Raw genomic sequence first — 22978 nt, 5'->3', positions numbered from 1 at the left:
AGCCCAAACATGGACCACTTGATCAAGACAATAAATTCTGCACAATTGGCACATTTGCATGTGGTTTTGTGTCAAATAGAAAGTCAGCATGCCTCGTAAGCATAATACTGGAATCGGCTTTTATATCCTTATTTTAGCCGTATAACAGCAACATGTGACATTTTTCCAGAATTTCTATCAAATAAAGATGTAAATCCGTTAATTCTATTCAGTTTGACAAACAAGCAAACCATTAAGGGATGTTGCCAAAGTGCATTTACTAAATTCATTTTTTAAGCCTGAGAACACAGTTATTTCGTAATGCATTTCCGTTAAACAAAAAAGAAAAATGAAAAATCGCAACTTACATAAAAATTCATCACCCAATTTTTTTAAACAAGTAATTTCATCTCCCTACTTAATATTTCATGCATAAAATATAAAGAAATAAATTATGCAAGTGTATGAAAAAAGTTATATTCTGTCGACACTAAGGTTTATACTTGGTTACAACGTAAACGATAATTAAAGTGTCATCGGACCATTACACATTATTCTTAACAAAATATTAAACTTGCATTAAAAACATAGCCTTTATTTTCGAACATTGGAATGTCTTTTTATACTTTGTCTATTTTTTATCAATAATGAAAAATAATTGTATGTCATTGAAATCTAAAATCACTTTAAACCATGCAATTTCAAATTAACATATGAATAGTATCGGATATAAGCTTGACCACTTGTCAAATTTTTTCAAATAGTTTCATTCAATTTGTTCACAATTCAAAAAAAGCTTATCTTTAAGACAACATTTTAATTTATTTCTAAATTCACAACGTAGACTATTTATCTACAAATCTTAAAACCGACTTCGTTGCAACATAATTCTTTGTGCGATTATGGAAAAAAACTATACAATCATCATTCATTATGCAAGGTTATACATTTTTTAATGTGTTATTTAATAATACGATTAACGTTATACTTAACACATGTTTTGTTGTTTTTTACTTTAACGTTTTGATGTTCAAATTCATGTGAAATTAATAGAACATACTTTTATTACACTGTGTTTCTATTATTATTAGAGTATAGGTTGATACAGTTTCATTTTGTCAGCTTTCATAGTCTTTATACTCCTTAGTCTTAAATTGATAGCAGAGTTTGTTGCTTGTGCTGTGTGGATGCTGTAGAATGTTTCACCGTGCTTATTGTGTATACCATTATGTTTTACAGTTCTGCATCTACAATGTATACTTCACACAACATAATACTGAAAAGAAAAACAACCCTCCAGTCCCCTCAATCTTACCTTATCAATAATAAAAAGAGGGAACTAATTAAATATATTAAAATTAAGTAATTTAAGAACCAATAGCTTTGACGCTGTCGTGGTGAAAGATTGAAACTCCCGTTTTGGCGGGAAACTGACCGTACGATATGTACACCACCTATACATCATGAAAAAGACAAGATAAACCAATTTCAATATCATTGCTGTTTGCCGTAACATACATAGGTTATTATCTGTTCAGTAAGTATTGACAAATATTTTGTTCATACATTTTATAAATTTTGTCAATTATACAAACGTCGGAAATCACAACCCCATCGCAGAGAAACACTTCATGTAATGAGCTTTGAGAGTCAACAAACGTTAATTTGTAATTGCTGAATCTAATTAGTTTTCTCGTTTGAATTGATTTACATATTCATGTCGGGAACTTTTATAGCATTATCTTCGGCATGGGTTTTGGTCATTATTGAAGTCCGTACGGTGACCTAAAACTACGTACATCCAACTCATATCAGGTGGATATTCGTCTCATTTGCAATTATTCCAAGCTTCGGGTGCACCAAATTCATTTAGTATTATTTGCATGTTTTATTTCATAATGTCTGCTTGATACCATAATCAATACTGCAGTTATGTTTGTTTATCGTCCAGTGAAAAAAAATGTTTCGTGTATTTTCAAGACGAGAGCATATAAACTACAAATACAATAAGTTTGTTCTGTAATAGGGGTCAACCGGGATAAAGGACGGGTATTTGGCCTGTCACTAGAAGACTGGTCAGTAGTGAACTGAATAGTGCATTAATCACACGCAGGACTTTTCCTGTTGTGTTTTGTAGAAAAATACAACAATGCAATACAACATCAACAATAGATGATGTCACCACTAACAGTAGACGTGACGTCATGTACCCCATATGAAATTTACTTAGCTCATACGTATCCACAGGGAGTCACCACGTGACGGCGTAAAACCAATCACAACGTCATAGATTACCTGCGGTAAAGTTAGGCAGTTTTCGGTAAATGTAATGATCATAACACTTTTTGGAAGTGTGGTTTTCCTTTGTTCTACTAATGTCATCCGAAGTAATAAATTTGGTATTTTTGATATATTTTCAACTGGCGTCTTTGTGATTTTGTTTTCACTTTTGATAAAATAATTAGTGGTTACTAATGTGATGATTATTATCCTATATGCAATGAAATATTATGTGAAATTTAGTCTGTAGTACTGGACAAGATAAAACTTTACTCATGTCAAGAATTTCATATTTTGAAACAAAGATGAATTCTGCACAATTTTTTTAAAAGTGCAAATTTGACAAAGACTAATTAGGGAACAACAATGGTGGTATTACACATGTAAACGGGCGGACAAAGTTAACGCGGCGTTTACTCGCGTGCACTTCAAGTAAACGCCGCGTTAACTGTGCGTTAACTCGGAAATTTCAGTAGACATAAAAAGTAAACGGCCGTTTACTTTCGCGTTTACCTTCGCGTTAACGCAAAATCGGCGCGTCTTCTAATTTTGTAAAGAGTAAACGGGCGTTTATTTTCGCGTTTACTTCCGCGTTAACGTGAACAAGGCGCGTCTTCTAATTTCGTCAAAAGTAAACGCACGTTTACTATTTGTAGTAAATGCGCGTTAACGCAAATTGTCATCGTATCCTGGATACACTGACCTTAAATATCAAATGATAAAGTACATCAAAATTAAATGACCAACTGTTCATTTTCGATTGACATTAACAGTTAATTAATAATGTATAAACACCTCTTAAATTAATTGAAAATTGATCATAGTAAATTTCTTTTTTCTGCACAAACAAACAGTTCAAGCATGTCCTTCTTTTATTCAAATGATTAAATCATCACCAAAATCCAGCATTTTTCACATCTCAGACTGTCCAACTCAGGATGACTCGTTAAACAAAATTAATTGACCTCATTAACCAAAAATGACCATATCTGCACTTCATCAAGTAAATATATATAGCCGCACAGTAATTCAGTTATATTTTTAGGTCAGGAGGGACTGTATAATACAAATGACAGCAATATTGGAAAACAATGACTAAAAAATTTGGTTCGCATCAATTTATAGTGCCAGCAAGCCCAGCATGTCCTGTTTTTATTAAAAATATTGAATCGTATACAAATATCAGTAGTTTTCATACCTCAGACTGACTCGTATAACAAAATTATTTTTCCGCATCAACCAAAACTGACCTAATTTGCTCTTTTTTATGTAAATCTTATAGTTGCATACCAAATCAGTAATATTTTTATATCAGTATGGATTGTATAATACAAATGACAGCAATATTGGAAAACAATAACTAAAAATATGGTTCGCATCAATTTATAGTGCCAGCATGTCCTCTTTTTATTCAAAATATCTAATCGTAAACAAATATCTGTAGTTTTTATATCTCAGGCTGACTCGTATAACAAATTTATTTGTCTGCATCTACCCAAACTGACCATATTTGCACTTTATCAAGTCAATCTGTATAGCTGCACAGTAATTCAGTTATATTTTTAGGTCAGGAGGGACTGTATAATACCAATTACAGAAATATTGGACCATAATGACTAAAAAATTTGGTTCGCATCAATTGAGAGTGCCAAAATGTCCTGTTTTTATTCAAAATATTGAATCGTAAACAAATATCAGTAGTTTTCATACCTCAGACTGACTCGTATAACAAAATTACTTGTCCGCATCAACCAAAACTGACCTAATTTGCTCTTTCTTATGTAAATCTTATAGTTGCATAGTAAATCAGTTATATTTTTATGTAAGGATGGATTGTACAAAACAAATGATAGCAATAATGGACAACAATGACTACAAATATTGTTCGCATGTATTGAGAAAGCCAAAATGTCCTGTTTTTATTCAAAATATTGAATCGTTAACAAATATCAGTAGTTTTCATACCTCAGACTGACTCGTATAACAAAATTACTTGTCTGCATCAACCAAAACTGACCTAATTTGCTCTTTTTTATGTTAATCTTATAGTTGCATAGTAAATCAGTTATATTTTTATGTAAGGATGGATTGTATAAAACAAATGATAGCAATATTGGACCACAATGACTACAAAATTTTGTTCGCATCAATTGAGAAAGCCAAAATGTCTTGTTTTTATTCAAAATATTGAATCGTAAACAAATATCAGTAGTTTTCATACCTCAGACTGACTCGTATAACAAAATTTTTTTTCCGCATCAACCAAAACTGACCTAATTTGCTCTTTTTTATGTAAATCTTATAGTCGCATTCTAAATCAGTAATTATTTTATATCAGTATGGATTGTATAATGCAAATGACAGCAATATTGGAAAACAATAACTAAAATATTTGGTTCGCATCAATTTATAGTGCCAGCATGTCCTCTTTTTATTCAAAATATCTAATCGTAAACAAATATCTGTAGTTTTTATACCTCAGGCTGACTCGTATAACAAAATTATTTGTCTGCATCTACCCAAACTGACCATATTTGCACTTTATCAAGTCAATCTGTATAGCTGCACAGTAATTCAGTTATATTTTAGGTCAGGAGGGACTGTATAGTACAAATAACAGAAATATTGGACCATAATGACTAAAAAATTTGGTTTCGCATCAATTTATAGTGCCAGCATGTCCTCTTTTTATTCAAAATATCTAATCGTGAATAAATATCAGTAGTTTTTATACCTCAGGCTGACTCGTATAACAAAATTATTTGTCTGCATCTACCCAAACTGACCATATTTGCACTTTATCAAGTCAATCTGTATAGCTGCACAGTAATTCAGTTATATATTTAGGTCAGGAGGGACTGTTTAATACAAATTACAGAAATATTGGACCATAATGACTAAAAAATTTGGTTCGCATCAATTGAGAGTGCCAAAATGTCCTGTTTTTATTCAAAATATTGAATCGTTAACAAATATCAGTAGTTTTCATACCTCAGACTGACTCGTATAACAAAATTATTTGTCTGCATCAACCAAAACTGACCTAATTTGCTCTTTTTTATATAAATCCTATAATCGCATAGTAAATCAGATATAATTTTATGTAAGGATGGATTGTATAAAACAAATGACAGCAATATTGGACAACAATGACTACAAAATATTGTTCGCATGTATTGAGAGTGCCAAAATGTCCTGTTTTTATTCAAAATATTGAATCGTAAACAAATATCAGTAGTTTTCATACCTCAGACTGACTCGTATAACAAAATTACTTGTCCGCATCAACCAAAACTGACCTAATTTGCTCTTTCTTATGTAAATCTTATAGTTGCATAGTAAATCAGTTATATTTTTATGTAAGGATGGATTGTACAAAACAAATGATAGCAATATTGGACCACAATGACTACAAAATTTTGTTCGCATCAATTGAGAAAGCCAAAATGTCCTGTTTTTATTCAAAATATTGAATCGTAAACAAATATCAGTACTTATCATACCTCAGACTGACTCGTATAACAAAATTACTTTTCCGCATCAACCAAAACTGACCATATTTGCACTTTATAAAGTCAATCTATATAGCTGCACAGTAATTCAGTTATATTTTAGGTCAGGAGGGACTGTATAATACAAATAACAGATATATTGGACCACAATGACTAAAAAATTTGGTTTCGCATCAATTTATAGTGCCAGCATGTCCTCTTTTTATTCAAAATATCTAATCGTGAATAAATATCAGTAGTTTTTATACCTCAGGCTGACTCGTATAACAAAATTATTTGTCTGCATCTACCCAAACTGACCATATTTGCACTTTATCAAGTCAATCTGTATAGCTGCACAGTAATTCAGTTATATTTTTAGGTCAGGAGGGACTGTATAATACAAATTACAGAAATATTGGACCATAATGACTAAAAAATTTGGTTCGCATCAATTGAGAGTGCCAAAATGTCCTGTTTTTATTCAAAATATTGAATCGTTAACAAATATCAGTAGTTTTCATACCTCAGACTGACTCGTATAACAAAATTATTTGTCTGCATCAACCAAAACTGACCTAATTTGCTCTTTTTTATATAAATCCTATAATCGCATAGTAAATCAGATATAATTTTATGTAAGGATGGATTGCATAAAACAAATGATAGCAATATTGGACCACAATGACTACAAAATTTTGTTCGCATCAATTGAGAGTGCCAAAATGTCCTGTTTTTATTCAAAATATTGAATCGTTAACAAATATCAGTAGTTTTCATACCTCAGACTGACTCGTATAACAAAATTACTTGTCCGCATCAAGCAAAACTGACCTAATTTGCTCTTTTTTATGTAAATCTTATAGTTGCAAAGTAAATCAGTTATGTTTTTATGTAAGGATGGATTGTATAAAACAAATGACAGCAATATTGGACCACAATGACTACAAAATTTTGTTCGCATCAATTGAGAGTGCCAAAATGTCCTGTTTTTATTCAAAATACTGAATCGTAAACAAATATCAGTAGTTTTCATACCTGAGACTGACTCGTATAACACAGTTTTTTAAAGAGGGACTGTATAATACAAATGACAGCAATATTGTAAAACTGTGACTACAAAATTTGGTTCGCATCAATTTATAGTGCCAGCATGTCCTATTTTTATTCAAAATATGGAATTGTAAACAAATATCAGTAGTTTTCATACCTCAGACTGACTCGTATAACAAAATTATTTGTCTGCATCTACCAAAACTGACCATATTTGCACTTTATCAAGTCAATCTATATAGCTGCACAGTAATTCAGTTACATTTTTAGGTCAGGAGGGACTGTATAATACGAATTACAGAAATATTGGACCACAATGACTAAAAAATTTGGTTCGCATCAATTGAGAGTGCCAAAATGTCCTGTTTTTATTCAAAATATTGAATCGTAAACAAATATCAGTAGTTTTCATACCTCAGACTGGCTCGTATAACAAAATTACTTGTCCGAATCAACCAAAACTGACCTAATTTGCTCTTTTTTATGTAAATCTTATAGTTGCATAGTAAATCAGTTATATTTTTATGTAAAGAGGGACTGTATAATACAAATGACAGCAATATTGGAAAACAATGACTAAAAAATTTGGTTCGCATCAATTTATAGTGCCAGCATCTCCTATTTTTATTCAAAATATTGAATCGTAAGGAAATATCAGTAGTTTTCATACTTCAGACTGACTCGTATAAGAAAATAATTGGTCCGCATCAACCAAAACTGACTATATTTGCACTATAGCATGCTAATCTATATAGCTGCATAGTTAACTAGTTATATTTTTAGGTCAGGAGGAACTGTATAAAACAGATGACAGTAATATTAGAAAACAATGACTACACAATTTTGTTCGCATCAAGTTATAGTGCCAGTATGTCCTCTTTTTTTTCAAAATATTGAATCGTAAACACATTTTAGTGTTTTCTTACCTTAGACTGACTCATATAACAAAATTATTTGTCCGCATCAACATGATCAACCAAAGCTGACCATATTTGCACGTTATTATGGAAATCTTGATAGTTGCATTATGAACTGTCACTTAAGTCAGTAGTTCGGGATGGTTTGTATTTAAAACAAAACTATAATTTTAACGGCATCATCCAACACTGACATGACTGATTAAAGTAATTTATAATGAAAAGTACGAGTTGACATGTATCCAAATTATGAGGAGTTCTCTTCTTGGAAAAGTGTACTGTTTATATATTATGGCGGTTGATTGATTTCGTTTGTAGCCTAACGTCCAGGGGCAAATATTTTTTTTCATGTTCAGAACGAGTATATTTTTTTCGGACGTCCCAGATATCATTTATAATCGTTATGGATAAGTCTGTCTAAATTGACGAGATGGTACAAATGTACATACTTATACAACACCTGATCAATATCCAAATATATACACTACAATTTTCGATCGAACATTTGGCAAAATAGAATCTTGAATCATGTAAATCCAAGGCAAACAAGGTGAATTACGATTAAAAATCCTTGTATTAAATGCATAGAGTTATATTTAGGAAGAGACTGTTAAAAATGGGGAACGAAGCAACGTAAACCATGATGTTTATATCCCATCATATACAAATATTTTTCTGATGTGTTGGATAACCTTTCTATTTGCCTCGATATTTGTACATGTAACTTTTGAAAAGAAACTATAGAAAATCCCCTACTCGGGAAAATTATTGGAACTGATTTTTTGTAATTAATAAAAGTTAATATTTCGAATTAAGTGTTTTTGAATTATTCTGGTTTGAAACACTTGTACATAAAATATTAAGATACAAGTCGTTTTAATTAAAAATAAATGTACAAATGAACACGAAGTTTATTTCTTAATTTACACAATCAGTTAACGCGAAAAGTAAACGCGCGTTTACTTTCAAGTGCACGTAGAAATACACTTGTGAAATCTGTAGTAAACGCCCGTTTACTTTTAAGTGCACGTAAAAATAAACTTGTGAAATCTGAAGTAAACGCCCGTTTACTACTGACTAAACAGACACATAGTAAACGCCCGTTTACTCGGGTAGACATTAGAAATTTCCATTTTGACCGCGTTAACGTAATTATAGTAAACGTGCGTTTACTAGTAAACGCGAAAATTGAAGTTAACTAACGAAATATGTGCACGCGGCGTTAATTTGCGTTTACTTTATGTAATGCTTGGTCTGCACCCAACTGTATTCTATGTCCTGCAGGCATCTTGAATCACTCTCTAATGAAGGAATGTTTAAGATGCGTACATATACATGTAAGATTAATAAATAGTTTTGATTATTTTTATTTTGCAAAAGCATGGCACAAAAAGAACTAAAACAATCGATAGACTTTATTTATACTTCATCATGACTGCTAAACGGTAATTTTGATCTTGTGATTTGATTAAGAAATAACACATTATTCGTAACAAAAGCAAGCTGTATGTTAGTAACAATATACAACTTCACCTTCATATGGGATATACATTGCCCAACTCATTCGGTATTCAAGAGCTTGCAGCTGCTACTCAGATTTTATCAAACGCGCGTCAAGGGTGTCTGAGCAGAAAGGTGATTTACCAGGGTTATGACAAAGAACATTTCGTTTTTTTTCTCAAAAAGTTCATTGGAAGATACCAAGATCTAGTTGATAAATATTCCGTATCATATTCACAAATAATACACGATGGTCTTGAAGTATAGATTATATGTACTGACGTTGTTTATCATTTTAATTACTATGATTACGTGTAAAAGTGTTTTTTATATGTCTTTATAAATTATTTTATCATTTTATTTTTGTCCCTTTTTTCATTTCCTTTTGGCGTAGCTTGGTACTTATACATCCCGCCATTGTGTCATTGTGCTATGGTCTTCTCGTATTCTTGTCTTTCATTTTTGCTTATGTGCAGTGTCTATATGTAATTTTGTGTTTCTTTGTTTACATATTTGTTTGTTATTATAATGATTAAGATTATAACTTAATGTTGACTGTTGTACCCCTATTTTTTTCCCTATTATGTATATAAATGGATATGAATCAAAAACGTTATATGCTATTAGAGTGTTCATAAAACAACCTATATAATATAATTAGCATAAACAAATATGATGTCTGCATTGCTGGCTTGTATTTGTATTAGTTAAACAGTCTGCCATTATTATTGTTGAAGTTTATTTTTTATTTAACTAAGTACGGCAGGTAATCCTACTTCAAAAATACGAATGTAACTTGTGGTTATTTAAAGCGTAAGTAAATATTTTGATCCTTCATTTTAGTTACCAAGTAATTTCTGACGCAAACAATTGATTGTCACAACATGTTTAAATATAAATTCGAAAAATATATTGGTCATCTTATTCATTTGATCAAAACAGTACATAAGACAAATTATTAATTTTGTATCGAAAATATTTAAAAACCTAAAAAAAACTAATTTGACGTAGGGCTGCCACATTTCACTATCGTGGCGAAGTACATATACTTTTTTTTTCATATTTTAAAACATTCATTGTTTGCTTATTTCTTTTATTTGTTAAGGCAAATATTCAGAAGAACAAAAATAGTCTTCTTCGAAAACTTATAAAAACAAAAATATCCACATGTAAAGCTTGTTTAGATGTTTAGGTTCTAGGAAAGATGTCTTTGTTATGCTGTTTATTCACAATAAAAACAAAAATATGCAATTTTGAATACACAAGGAAAACGAAAAAAAAAGAAGATTAAAATGAAATATGAGAGGATATCATATATGAAGGGAAATACAGATAACCATTGAGGCATTCAAAATTTTACCCCCAATAAAAATAGCAAATCCCTCTCACGGACATGTTCGATGAAAGTATTAAGAAGGTAAGAGAAAAGGACATTAAAACATGATTTATCATTTAACTTTTTATATAATCATGATGATTACCATTACATCAAATAACTACTGCTGCATTGATATGTTATAACATAGATACAACTCGCTTGTTTTTGTGTACAAAATACATACAACCTATCCTTCATGTAAATACAATCGAGTAATCAACATAAAGCGAAGGTTGTTTTATGTTTTGCCTAACTATAGTTTATTCTCGGACAAACAATGTAAGTTGGATACAGAAAGAAAAAAACATGAAAAAGACAGGACATAATTTTAAAATGAAACATGAGACAATATCTACATAAAAGAGAGAAAGAATTGACCATGGGAGCATTCACAATTGTAGCTCCAATAAAATTTGAAAATAACATGGCAAAATAGAAAAAGAAATACAGCGACAAACGAACAAACACACTTAACAAACAGAATATAGAAAATCTAAATATTTGCAAAAACTTCTTCGCAATTTCTAGGTATGATTTAAGGTGCTCTGAAAAGGTATGTCGTTTTTGATCCACATGTTGCGGCCGTAGTATTGTCCAATTAAGTAAAAATCTAGTATTACGTTGCTTTCGATAGTGTCATTGTAGCAAATGAAGGACAGGAAGTGGAACATATCTGTGGTTATATATGACATATATATCCAATAACGGCCAACAAAACCGTGATGTCGTCCATAAAACTTTCAAAGAGATGTCTTTAACTTTATTCGCAACCCTTGATGCAATTGCTGACTTGTAAGCAATAACACGAATAACTCTCAATTTAGATTAGCATTATATAAAACGCAATTTATGGAATAGAGAATTAACTGGCAGATGTTATAAAGACACTATAGGCGATCTTTTTTGTATTAAAATATTAAATGTATATGAAAACAATTATGTTTTAATAAGATAAATAAACTTTTGAACGACTTGAATACTATATATTATCCATGATTTTTAGACTGCGAACACATAGGTTGTTGCCGACGGGACGTATATGCAAAGCGAGAAGTATGATATGAAAAAATATCACAAAAATCTTTAAAGGAAAAATACACCAAATAGCGATAATGGCTATTACCAAACCTTATCCCTTGATAACAGATTAGCATAAGCGCTTTCTGCCGCATGCTCAGATAAGCTTTAGCAAGCTTGATTTCTTCAGATCGTATTAAAAAATAAAACATTTTAATCTCAAAGATAGTTAATATAGACATTTACGAACTGTAACATGTGTAATATAATTTATATCATTCATCACGTTCACTGAAACTCGATAGAATTTTGATAACAGACATTTTTATTGCACCACGGTATAAAATATATCTTTCATATGTGGTATAATAAATCAATAACGTTAATAATTTGGTTTACTTTGATTTTAACATGGAGATTTTCAACCCACATTAATTTTCTTCTTATCAGGATTTTCTGCGTTTGATCAAGTTACGTGACAAAACGTTTACAGTTGAACATTTTGGAAATCATTAACGGATATTAAAAGGTTAGTACCGTAATAAAAAACATGAAAACAATATTTTTGAATTTTTAAGTAGATTTCGGAAAAAAAAAGAGAAAAAATTGCTAGTAGCAACACATTATATAATCTAATTGATTTCGACATTTACAGCATGATCAGTGTTTTAAAGTCTTTGCAGAAATATACGATACTATATTGCAAATGAACATCTTTAATTATTGCTATTATTTCTTCAAGCTAAATTAAAGTGATTGCAGTCAACATCATAGATATATAAGATGTTTCATGTGCTTTAGGCGTATAACATGTTACCAATATATCTTCATCTATTGATTATTTAGCGCTTATTACGCATTAATTAATTAAGGAATTACTTGTCGAGTATGCATTGATTTTAGCAAGTAATACTCAAATAATCGCTTGGGAAGTTATTTAATAAATGAAATGACAATTATTCCGCACTTACTACATGTACATACATTGAATAATTTAATAAAAACCTTATAGGTATTGAAGGTGTCTGATGTTTTTAACAGTCCTTATACAGACGAACATGTTTAATCTTGCCATATCGATGTCGCAGCAATGGCTAAGATAAGTTTAACCAAAAGGTTGCTCTCGTGTGTAGTTATTATTTCCAAACGAAAAACAAAAAATGGAGGCATTTCAAACGACATTTTAGCTCAAACATATGCAACGTATTTAACAATGATTATTCATTAACTTATTAATTGTCCGAGGACATTTTTTCTTTTTCAAAAGAAGCAGACAATCTCGTTAAATTAAACCGATAAGTTGAGTACTATTTTGGTATTCGTTAATCGGATCTACCGAACATTTCCGCGTTAATAAAGTGCTTGTAATAACTAATTACATACATTTTTTTTTTGAATACTGTTAGAAAAGGAAACAGTTAAACATTCAAAAAATTGATCAGCAAGACTAAGTGTTTCGTCTTTGGTTGGATTAAAAGTTTAATGAGTTATTGGAAGGTTCATTACATGTATGCAGGCACATTGAATCAGTTTGTGCGGACAGTTTTGATTAACATGACAAGAGTTGAGCGTGATAACATTAATTATAACTATAATTGTAGGTATTAAATTGACTTAATTCAGAGCATTTCATTTTGTCCGTGTGATAGTAGAGCCAAGGTTTATTCAATTTCAACAATGAAGTTTTCAGTTGAATGCAGGTACCTTGACAATTACCTCATAACTGTCTTGCCCATATGAAATGTTTTTTGTTTGTTGTCATGAGTTTTATATGAATCTTTGTGTTCTTCATTTTTTTATTTTCAATTGATATGAAAGTTTTTTAGGATCCCATGTAGTGTTGTGTAGAGTCATTTTTTTATTTTATATGTAGCTTGAACATGTAAATGTATGTGGCAATTGATTAAAGTTTGATATGGTCCCATTTTTGTTATGTCTGTTTCTATCAAAACTGTTCGATCACATGATACGGATTCGATAGATCTAACTTTAGGCTGCATGTAAACAAACCGTAAACTGAATAAACAGTCTTTGTTTTACCGTTTTTTTTATTGTCTTGGTGATTTTTCTGGTACATTGTATTAAACATTCAGACAACCATACGGATATATTTAAGACAGAGTTCGCTAAATATATTATACAAATTTATATAGGTGTGACATATTTTTCTGGCCTATTGTTTTTACAATTACTGATGCTCATAATTTTGCCGGATATGCACTGTACAGAAGATTATTTGGCATAACGTGTCTTAATTCTTTCTGCCTATTTATTAATGTGAATCTGTGATCTTTTTTATCTGCTGTATTCTTGGCACTCAATATTGCGTTATAACGTGTGTTGGTGGAACATGATATAGTAAATCGCAAGTATGGTTTCCAAATGATAATTAAAGCAGCAAATACTTTTTTTCAATTTTTATGGCTTAGAAATAACCGTTAAAAATTATAGCTCATACTTACCTTCAAATTAGGTTTTTTGATAATTTTGGATTAAAAAAAAAAATCATACCACTTGACCAAATGTTTTGAAACTTGAATTCAAATTAGACCATAAAATACAGGTTAATTTTGATATCAATGATTATGATATGTACGGTTTGATAATGATGTTCCTTGCTTACCTTTACAATTTGGTGTTTTCTCGATTCCGGATGATAAAGATAATACCGCATTGTCAAATCGTTTGAAATGTACATACATATATATATTTGTTTTATTGGTAATTAATGTGTCACTCGACCAAATGTTCTGAACTTTGAACATATTTTGATGTATGAAATACATGATTTCGATTTTTTACGATTTTCAAAATCAATCTGGACTTACATCTAGAAATTGACAATGAATGTCTGTGTAAAACAAAACTTTTAGACAAAAGAGATGATTTCAGCTTCCCAATTGTGAACTTTCCATTTATATGTAACAATATTACAGCAGCGCATGCATACGGAGTATATATCTCCCAGTTAGTGCGATATTCCATGACTTGTATTTTTTGTCATGATTTCCTTGATGGACGGTTACTGCTCACAAGGTAGCAATTAAATCTAGAGTTCCAAGTGGTTCCTTGATAGAGGGTTGCTGCTCACAAGGTAGCAATTAAACCTGGAGTTCCAAGTGATGAAGTTGAAATAATTCCTTTGTAAGTTTTACTGACGCCATCACGAGGTGGTTGACCGTTATGGTATATCCGTTTCACAGATGATAACGGATATGTTCCTAATGTCGTAACTACAATCCCGTCCCGTTTTCTCGAATGTAACCTTCTGAATTAGATTTATTACCGGGTTTGTAGTAACATGAGCAACACGACGGGTGCCACATTAGGAGAAGATCTGCGTAGTCTTCCGGAGCACCTGAGATCACCCCCAGTTTTTGGTGGGGTTCATGTTGTAAAGAGTCTTTCCTTGTTACATCACAATTATGATTGTGTTTGTTTTCAGGTATAAGAAAGTACCCTTGCATGCCATCTTTTAAGATATGAACACATTGTAAGGAAAAATATACAGGTCACATTCGTTTTTAATTTTGATGTTGGTAGTAACTGCATTACTGCAAGATCATTAGAGTACCTAATTCTAGTTATTGACAATCTGTTGTAGGATATGCAGCAGAACTATATTTTACCGGACTAATGCATTTTTTTTCCGTTCATGTTCCGTGTTGTTACGCGGATAAAAAGGGCTTACCTGTCTAAGAGTATGTAAGCCACAGAATAGATTCATTAGACATGGATAGACTTTACCTATGGTTTTTGCAATTTTTATATTTTCAAATACTTTTTGGCATGTGTTTATGCTTTGTATGGGTGTACATATCTTAATTCTATTAGAGCACTTACCAAAGAATTACAAAAAAAACCCTCTAAAACAAACAGAAAAAGCATTATAAAAACTCATTAACAATACATGTATGTACGGTGTACCATAAATTTCTAGCTAAATCGAATACCATTACTCATCTTTAAATGGTTTATAACTTCGAGAATACTTTTTGTTTATGTATAATATGTTAATATTTCTAAAATTATTCTTGTTATCAAATAATAGTTTTAGGCTAAGCTCTTGATAGAGATTTCCAATATAATGACATACTTACGTAACTCGACATACGGGACTAATGGGCGTGGTTATTGCCAAACCTTTAATTTGATTAAATACGTCGCTCAAGTTTAATCAAAGTATTCCAAGACTTTTAAAATCACACATTGGAATTTTCGTCCATATAACATAATTTTGTCATGCCAAAAAATCATAGAAATCTTGCATTTTTATTTATCACGTGATTTTCCAGATTCCCGCCATTATTTTCACTGACATAAGATCACGTATAAACACACGTATCCCATACCTATCATACGTACGATTTGAGTTATCTTTCATGGTTTTGATTATGACAATATTATTTTTCGATATACTTTGCAGATGAACGCCCCATTATACATTTTTCTGTTTTTCTTTAAATGTATCTATCTTTTTATTATATTTGTTGCGGGGAAAATATTGAGAAGTATATTTTTCTGACAATTTCAAAAATATCGAAACCAGAGTTTGTCAGAATCTGTCTCTTTATAAAATTTGAAAATTGAGATAAAACTATCGCTTCTATTTAATTTCTAAACAATAGTATTTTTGATTTATTAAAAAATGTGTTGATAACGAAATCCCTATATATGTTGTTTTTTAGAATTAAGTTGTGTTCGATTAGGGATTGTTCTGTATTAATTTGTTTATCGGGAATTCTATCGGAGTCCAAATACAAAAGACATTTCCAGGTAATCCATTTTATATCCCTTAAAGTAAATTAACTTATATTATTTTATCCATGTAATTGATAAACAATTAAAATGGGGTCACCGAATTCATTTTACTGAATAAATCACTGACGGAAATGTGTAAGGTAAGTAACCACATAATATAATAACATGTCGTTGCCAATTGCGGATTCAGGATTTTAAAAAGGGGGGAAGGAGATATAGGCAACGTTAGAAGTGGACCAAAAATAGAAGTATTATTAGGATGAAAGATCATATATATAAGTGTTCGTTGTATATGTATTTTACATATGCATATTTAGGATGAGAAGATGAATATGAACCAGACTTTGTATTATACCGCAGGAAGACGTGTCATCCTACCCGGACACATGATTTTGACCCCGGAGCGACCAATGTTTGCTCTAAATTCGAATTTTAAATATTGCGTGCTTGGCAGAGAGACAGCCAATCTTCGATTTGAAACGGGCGGGGATCGAGCCCAAGACTCCCCACACTTGAGCATTGGTGTAGCTTTCATTGGCTCAATCAGGCAATTGCCTCACCAAATATTTGACCATTTAAAAAGAGAGATAAAGAAATTATTTACTATGTACGTTATAGTATAAAGTATACTGAGTGACGACTGTTCAAAACGTTGACTGCTTTACTCTTTCACTCACTCATTCCTCATTATCAACGTCTTGGAAACTTTCTTTCATAAAATGGACAAGGTGGATGCAAATATCTTTTTTAAGTAACAGACAAAGTATACCTCGCAAAAAAAAACTGATTCCAACAAGAAGTCATAACCGTAAAACTGATATGATGCTTGATTTTTTTTTTGACAACGAACTTGTTACTTTTGATGGACAACGTTTTCAACAGACACTTGGCATTCCTACATTTTATGTAGTACTCTTCTACCTTGGTTAATATTAGCAAGACTTTATAGTTCACCCAGTTATTATCATCCATATATTTTGACAAAGTTAGAAGAACAAAACCAATAGTGACCATATTTCTACTCCCCTGATCATCTTTGACGGGTTACTGTCGAGGCGAGCGCGCGACCGAAGAGACAGATATGAATTAGGAGATTCATATACATGTACGTATATTAATCAAAACATTTGCAATAAGAATGTGTGGCCTTAAGACACCGTGCCCCTTCACATGATCATATTTCCATGTTCAGTGCACCACTTAATCCGAGTCAAACTCTTATTTGGTATATAATTTTGAACGTTCTATATTTTGAACAGAAGGGACGGATGCACAGACCAGTAAATAGAATATCCCCTTGCTATCATAAGTTGGTCATGAAACTAAAATGATCATCCTACTTAACAAAACTTCAATCAAATATTCCGTACATGTCCGTTTTTCATACGTATTTGTATAACTTAAAACGCCAAACATTTTAGAAAAACAATTTAAGGGCAATGACGTTAAATTACGCATACGTGTACGTGCTCTTCCTAGAATCCATGCATCATTATGATTAAAGACAGGATATACAAAAAATAACTGATTCAGTAAAGTGTAATCATATTTTTTTCTTGAAGAGGCGTCCAAATAAATTCAATTTAATAAAATTCTACGGAATGATAACAAAGTATTATCAGAAAGATGCATCAGTGATCTGAATTTTTACCTTTGACAAAAGTATCTTGACATAAATCAAAGAAGTATGCTTAAACATGGTAAAACGAAGAAGAAGCAAGTCGAGTACACCTTTTACATTCCGGAGTGTTTGAAACTCTTGTTTTAATTTTATAACTTTTAAATACAAAAATTACATTATGATCTCGCTTCAGATTCCATTTTTTTTTTTTTTTTTTTCAAACTGAATTTTCATTTAGTAGCTTTAAAAAATCATCGTTTGAGATATAAATATATGGGTTAAGTAAAATGACGAAGTAGTGATCGGTGCATTTGATTACCGGTAACTCAATTAATTATTCCCTTTAAAGGTTGTTGTCAATGAAATCATCCAAAATTCAATAACAAAATATGTAAAGAATTAGAATAGAAGATTGTGCTAATTTTTAAATAGCATTTGTTCCAACAAAGTATGTGTATTCAACGAGCCAAAAATTCATGCAGTCTATGCTCCCCTCCGTCATCCTTCAGGGCAATAGGCCGAGATACGGTCAGATAGTTTGGTTATGTCGAGTAATGTCATTGTATTGGAAATCTCTAGTATAGCGTGTATTACTTTATTATACGTAGAGGATACGATACAAAAAATCTCTTTTTTGAACTCTTTGTGTAGATTGATTATGTTCTGAAACAAATCAATAGTATCTATATTCAATCTGTATTAATTTCCCTTGTAGAATATCAAAGCATGGAGTCACAAAACGAGGAAGACGATGGAAATATTGAAGATATTGACTTGAAAACGTGGACATCTTGGACATATAAAATACTCCATCGCAATTACCAACTAGTAATATTTTAATTAAACTACATGTAGTATGCCTTTTGATTTGAAACCAATTTGAAAAAAATAACTCGTTATTCAAAACAATAAGTCAGATGATAATAATATGGGATAATGTAGTGTTCATAAGGATTAATATCATGTTAAGTTCTATGATAATAATAATCCAACTCAGCTTTTCGATTGATATGTCATTGGTATGCTTTCGAATTGAACAAGTAGGAGATGTATCATTTCACATACAATTATATGTTACATGATTCCCCTTAGACATAGATGAATTTCGATGCACAGTTTATACATGCCCAATACTTTATATACACATACATCTCTCGATGCAGTTATCAAATTTGTTTCGGTCCCAGATTATTCTGAGGATATATCATTGAGCCTTTATCATGTTTATCTAGATGTACATCATGAACATCGGACACTCATACAAAATGTAGAACTAATTGAAAAAATTGAATGATTTTCAAAATGAAGTCAATAGCTAATGGACTCTAGTCACATAGGTTTTACATTGTGATCTTGTCCTTTTTTATAAATGTTTGGTCTATTTGACAGTTTAGATTGGTTCCGCAGCTATGCAACTAGTTTTTTGGAGTTGCTTCTAGGCAAATTTAAAAACATTTTACCTAATATCAGAAAAGATAACCCAATCATAATTATACTAATGTAACGGTCGAATTTCATTACACACTTGTCATTAAATGTAGACAATGCCGACGGTTACACATACAAACTAGTATTTTCCAATATAACTGACTAAAATGAAGAACACAACTGTATTACTGGTTCAGAATTGTTAGTCTCTAAGACATTTAATATAATATACTAGTCGGTCATCTTCTGGTTTGAAAAGACATATACAATATGCGAGACTTGTATAAAATAATAAGAAAATGTGGTATGATTGTCAGGGAGCCAAAAATCTCCACCATACACCAAACTGCAGTGGAAAGTGAACAACTATAGGTCATTGTACGGCCTTCAAAAATGAGCAACACATGCCGCAAACTAAGCTACAAAAAGCACCGAACTGGCAAATGTAAAACAATTCAAATGAAAAACAAAACTAACAGCCTAAAAAGTGTCAAATACGATAAACGAAAAACAAATGCCATAAACAGCAATACAGAATTGATAAATGATCTGAAACAATACCGTTTACACAGATATCAAAACCATTTTAAAACCACGTACTCTAATACGACGTCGATGCTAAAAGTGTTTTTCAGGGAAGACACTTTATGGTTATTGGTATTATTGTGGGATAATTGAGACATAAAATCAATCATGTGAACACACAGACAAAAGCAAATTAAATACAGAAAGTGTCTGTATTTCATTGTGTATTCCATTTCATCGTTCCAATTTCATATTATTATTATTTTATCTTTATTGAAAATCATTATTTTTTATTCACTAACCAATGGTCAAAATAAAGCGCTAACACTTGGTCATACATCAAGAGTAACCTTAATGACGACTTGTCTCAAAAAATATTTTTGTAGTATATGAATAGTGATGACATAGCTGGAGATTTTTTAAAGGCAAGACTACAATATCACACAAAATTGGTATGTAGAGTCAACGATCTTTCTTACAAGGGCATTGGGTCGTTATGAGAAACGATTCAGTACACAATAAATAAGTTATATATATACGCATGAAAAAGTGTACGAAACAACACCAATATTAAAGAAGGAAACAATAAATGTTAGTATCTATAAATATTTCGGATAACATATATCCTTCATCAGAAGTGTTCCTTTTTTTAATATTAGCGTTGTTTTTTACACATATTTACGTCTAACTAAATGACAACTTTACGACACAAAATCTTCATTTGATAAACAGTGGTTTCACAGATCTAACACCATAATTAGTACACTAGTATATTTAGTCTCAAACTTAGCTCAACAAAGTTAGATCCTCAAATTTCCAGAAAAAAATCTTGAAAATGACGTTGCGTAATCAAATTTTATTATCTTGGCGTTGTCATTACATATCGATCTAGTCATTGGTGGTCATCAACAAATCTAGTCTACCTGTACCGTTGTCTAGCAACATGACGTTCATGTACTCCTGCCATTAATGGCACGATTCATATTTGTCTTACTCAGTCTTTTTAAAGAGAAATGATACATTATTTTACTGATGTTATTGTGAATAAGAATTGACAGTAATGTTTCATGAAGAAAACAAAACTTTAAAAATCATTGATGTGCGTCAAATATCGCTTAAAGAAATTTCTGTGGCGTCAATAACTCGATATGTGTAAATACCTCAGGTAATTTAGGTATTGTATTTTTCTAAACAGAAAGAAGTATGGTAATCTTGAATAGTAGTTATAAGAAAATTAATCACGATTATGAAAAAAAAAAAAAATATCTCAAAAATGCACTGTGCATTTTTAAAGTCTGTCAATATATTATCTATCCTAGAATTTTGTTTTAGAAAAGATCAAGCCCGTTTGTAGACAATTTGATACTGTAACAGAAGATGCTGCGCAAATATGTAAAATGCCGCAGAAATACTATTTGCTTACCCCAAAGACATCATATATCAAAAATAAGGAGATGTGGTATGTTTTCTCATGAAACAACTATCCACCAAAGTTCAAATGAAGTGAATGTGAAAAATTATAAGCAACCGTACGGCCTTTAACTATAGGGAAAAGCATACTGTATAGACGGCTTTTAATAACACTTAGATGAAGAATATGAAACATTTAAATTGATAAAAATATTAACAGCCTAAATTATTGTAAGACATGAACCAGCGACAACCAATATTTACACCAATAAAAACATTATTCAAAGAACTCATTTCAGTTTTGAATGGGTAACATTTTAGAATAAGTTTATTTCAAGGATTTATAAGTTTACCCGGATCATATCGAAATTTCCGGGATCGGTTAACAACATCACCGTACAAATAAGGATGTGCTATTCCGGTTGAAATACGTTTTCTACAGGTATATCAAACTTCCAAACGAAATCTGTATATCTATAGAAGAATTTAGTAACGAATTGATGTAAGTTGTTGTATCAAAATTCCTGACTTAATAACATACACAGATTACGATAAAAGAAATTTAAAACGTCACCACAGACACGGAAATAACAAGGAGTTGGGATATATAAACACCTTAAGACAGTGTTCAAGCAACATCTTCGTCCAAAAAATGAAAATTTACAATAAGGAAAGAAAAATCATCCGTTTTATCGTAAATATTTGTGTAGAGTTTCTGGTATTAAACTGAAATATTTAAATCTGGTAAAAGACAGTTATTGCTGTTAATATTTGATTTATTTAAAGTAAGTTACCTTTGATAAACTTCAGCAGTATATCTAGTGATGCTTTTTTTACATAGAAATCTTCATCCTCATGCTGCGGACGACACAATCGAGAGATGAGCTATATTGATGCAGATGTAAAACCTTTTTTTATAGACATTGGTAAATTTATAAAACGTATTTTGAAGGACGAATCGTATTCAGTTTACAAAGGTGATTATTCGGTTTAAACATATATTTGCATACGATTATGGTAAAATTCGATTAAAAGCAATAATTATATTCAAGTAATTCAATACACAAGTGTGGAGTTAAAATCTAAGAAAATGTAAATGTGTTAAACATCTTAAGTTTGCATCAGTGAGACCAAGAAAGATACTTCAAGATAAATTAATATAGTATAACAAGGAATAACAAGAATTACTTAAAATAAGGCACTTCAACAGACAAATGGATTACGTGACTTGCACATTATGAGGTATTCGTAATTGAGAAAGCAATCTTATACTACAACGACCGCAAAGATGATGTCAAGTCACAGTGCGGTTACACAAATGACAATCCCTGTTTTGAAATATATTTACTCATGGTCATTGTTTCAATTGAAAATGTATGTAAACAAACATATTGTAAACAATCGACGTCTGCAATAAATAAAGACAACCGTAGTATACCGTTCAAAATTCATAAATCGAATAAGAGAAAACAAACTAAAACCGAGGGACACACATCTACTATAAGAGGAAAAAACGGAACAACAGAAACACTAAACTGCAATAAAAGCAAACGCCAACATACATAAAAACGGACTTTTTGATAACACCTGCCATATTTTGACTTGGTGCAGGACATTT

The 22978-nt window shown here is 31.1% G+C and overlaps 1 protein-coding gene across 7 annotated transcripts in view; it reads left to right on the top strand.

Annotated features, from left to right (window-relative positions):
* Positions 1 to 22978, top strand: part of LOC127718254 (transient receptor potential cation channel subfamily M member 3-like) — a 135572-nt gene that overhangs the window by 6836 nt on the left and 105758 nt on the right. For 6 of the 7 annotated variants that reach the window (XR_007989664.1, XR_007989666.1, XM_052224250.1 and 3 more), the window contains exons 2-5: positions 12066 to 12144; positions 18713 to 18825; positions 20337 to 20402; positions 22202 to 22337. Coding sequence is in view for 5 of the 7 variants with exons in the window: in XM_052224250.1 (XP_052080210.1) it covers positions 18724 to 18825; positions 20337 to 20402; positions 22202 to 22337 (304 nt within the window). In the remaining 2 variants the exon portion in view is untranslated. Of the gene's footprint in view, positions 1 to 12065; positions 12145 to 18712; positions 18826 to 20336; positions 20403 to 21282; positions 21410 to 22201; positions 22338 to 22978 lie in introns of those variants that run through there. The other variant, XM_052224252.1, reaches the window with a different exon arrangement.

Source organism: Mytilus californianus, unplaced genomic scaffold, assembly GCF_021869535.1.
Source record: "Mytilus californianus isolate M0D057914Y unplaced genomic scaffold, xbMytCali1.0.p SCAF_10, whole genome shotgun sequence".
In the NCBI taxonomy this organism is placed as follows: domain Eukaryota; kingdom Metazoa; phylum Mollusca; class Bivalvia; order Mytilida; family Mytilidae; genus Mytilus; species Mytilus californianus.
The sequence above is the reverse complement of the archived record's forward strand: the minus strand, read 5'-3'. Positions and strand labels throughout refer to the sequence as shown.